Source organism: Cricetulus griseus, chromosome 3, assembly GCF_003668045.3.
Source record: "Cricetulus griseus strain 17A/GY chromosome 3, alternate assembly CriGri-PICRH-1.0, whole genome shotgun sequence".
Taxonomy (NCBI): Eukaryota; Metazoa; Chordata; class Mammalia; order Rodentia; family Cricetidae; genus Cricetulus; species Cricetulus griseus.
The window spans coordinates 96,445,833-96,447,519 of NC_048596.1; the positions used below are offsets into that span (position 1 = coordinate 96,445,833).

Here is a 1,687-nt window from a genome sequence, read left to right on the forward strand (position 1 = left end):
CAATTAGCATTGTGGTCATCTCTAAATAGATAGGATCCTTTAAGCAATATTGTCTTCCATGAGAGAGGGATATGGTCATATAAGCAATTGGATTATCTTATTTGTTGTAAATAATAGAAAGACAAAGCTGACTGTAGCATTATTGGTCAAGATATATTTCCAGTAGTGTAACTTGCTGTGCTGAAAGATATTGACTTGGAAAACATAATTACATTTACAGCTAGTATGTTGAAAACTTCTCCTGGTCAACATATGAATTAAAGTAATTAGCTACGCCACTTAATATTGCAAAGTTGTTTGTATTAATACAGTTAGCCTTTTGGATAAATCCCTAATAGAGTCATTCAAAAGATTTTTAACCAATAATATTCATTCCATTGTCACCATCCACAGAAAACACATTACCTTCACTGCTGAGAAAACAGTAACTAACCATCCTCCCATGGTGACTTCAAGAAATGACACTTCCCATCCTCTGTTCTTCATCTTGCTTGGAATCCCAGGACTGGAGAATTATCAATTTTGGATTGCCTTTCCATTCTGTGTCATGTATATTGTGGCACTTGTTGGAAATGTCATCATCCTTCACATAATCCGGATTGACCACACACTGCATGAACCCATGTACCTCTTCTTGGCCTTGCTGGCTATCACTGACCTTGTTCTGTCCTCCTCCACACAGCCTAAAATGCTGGCCATACTCTGGTTTCATGATCATAAGATTGAATATCATGCCTGCCTCATCCAGGTGTTCTTTATACATGCCTTTTCTTCTGTGGAGTCTGGGGTGCTCATGGCTATGGCCTTGGACCGCTATGTGGCTATCTGCTTCCCACTCCGACATTCCAGCATCCTGACCACATCTGTAGTCATCAAACTTGGGGCAGCTGTCATGGTCAGAGGGCTGCTGTGGGTGAGCCCCTTCTGCTTTATGATCTCCAGGATGCCCTTCTGCCCCAACAAGGTCATTCCCCAGTCCTACTGTGAGCACATGGCTGTGCTCAAGTTAGTGTGTGCTGATACCAGAGTCAATCGTGGATATGGGCTCTTTGTGGCTTTTTCTGTGGTTGGCTTTGATATAATTGTCATCAGTGTATCTTATGTGATGATTCTAAGAGCCGTTCTGAGGTTGCCTCCGGGTGAAGCCCGCCTCAAAGCTTTTGGTACATGTGCTTCCCATGTCTGTGTTATCTTGGCTTTCTACATCCCAGCCCTTTTCACCTTCCTCACCCACCGCTTTGGCCACCATGTCCCCCGAGTTGTGCATATCATGTTTGCTAATGTCTATCTGCTTGTTCCTCCCATGCTCAACCCTATCATCTATGGCGTTAGAACCAAACAGATCAGGGACAGGGTTACCCGAGGAGTCTGTAGAAAAGACCCCTGAGCCAAGGATCCCAGTATCTCCAGGTAAATGATCAAAGAACATCATCAACAAATTTTGACCAATTATTACACATTTCCAAGGAATCTGGCATCTCTCCAGAAGAAGTGCAATGACTTTCAAGATATCCAGAATTAGAGTTTGGGGGATCTTTTATGGGTAATACATATTTACTTAACCTATTCTTGGCATCATAAGAAAAAGACATTTCTTTCTTTATTAAAGCACTGAATAATTTAAAAGAGTGCTACCCTCTATAGATTATTAAATTAAAACATTTTTAAAATCTTGATAGAAGTGTAT

General features: G+C 41.1%; 1 protein-coding gene across 1 annotated transcript; it reads left to right on the forward strand.

The window, feature by feature from the left end:
- Window positions 1–442: 442 nt before the first annotated feature.
- Window positions 443–1,387, forward strand: LOC100753273 (olfactory receptor 52R1). Its single transcript, XM_027407978.1, has one exon. The coding sequence runs from the start codon at window positions 443–445 to the stop codon at window positions 1,385–1,387; it is 945 nt and encodes a 314-aa protein (XP_027263779.1).
- Window positions 1,388–1,687: the final 300 nt, after the last annotated feature.

Excerpts from the sequence above, each read along its gene's own strand:
- LOC100753273 (XM_027407978.1), top strand. The coding sequence starts at position 443 with ATGGTGACTTCAAGAAATGACACTTCCCATCCTCTGTTCTTCATCTTG.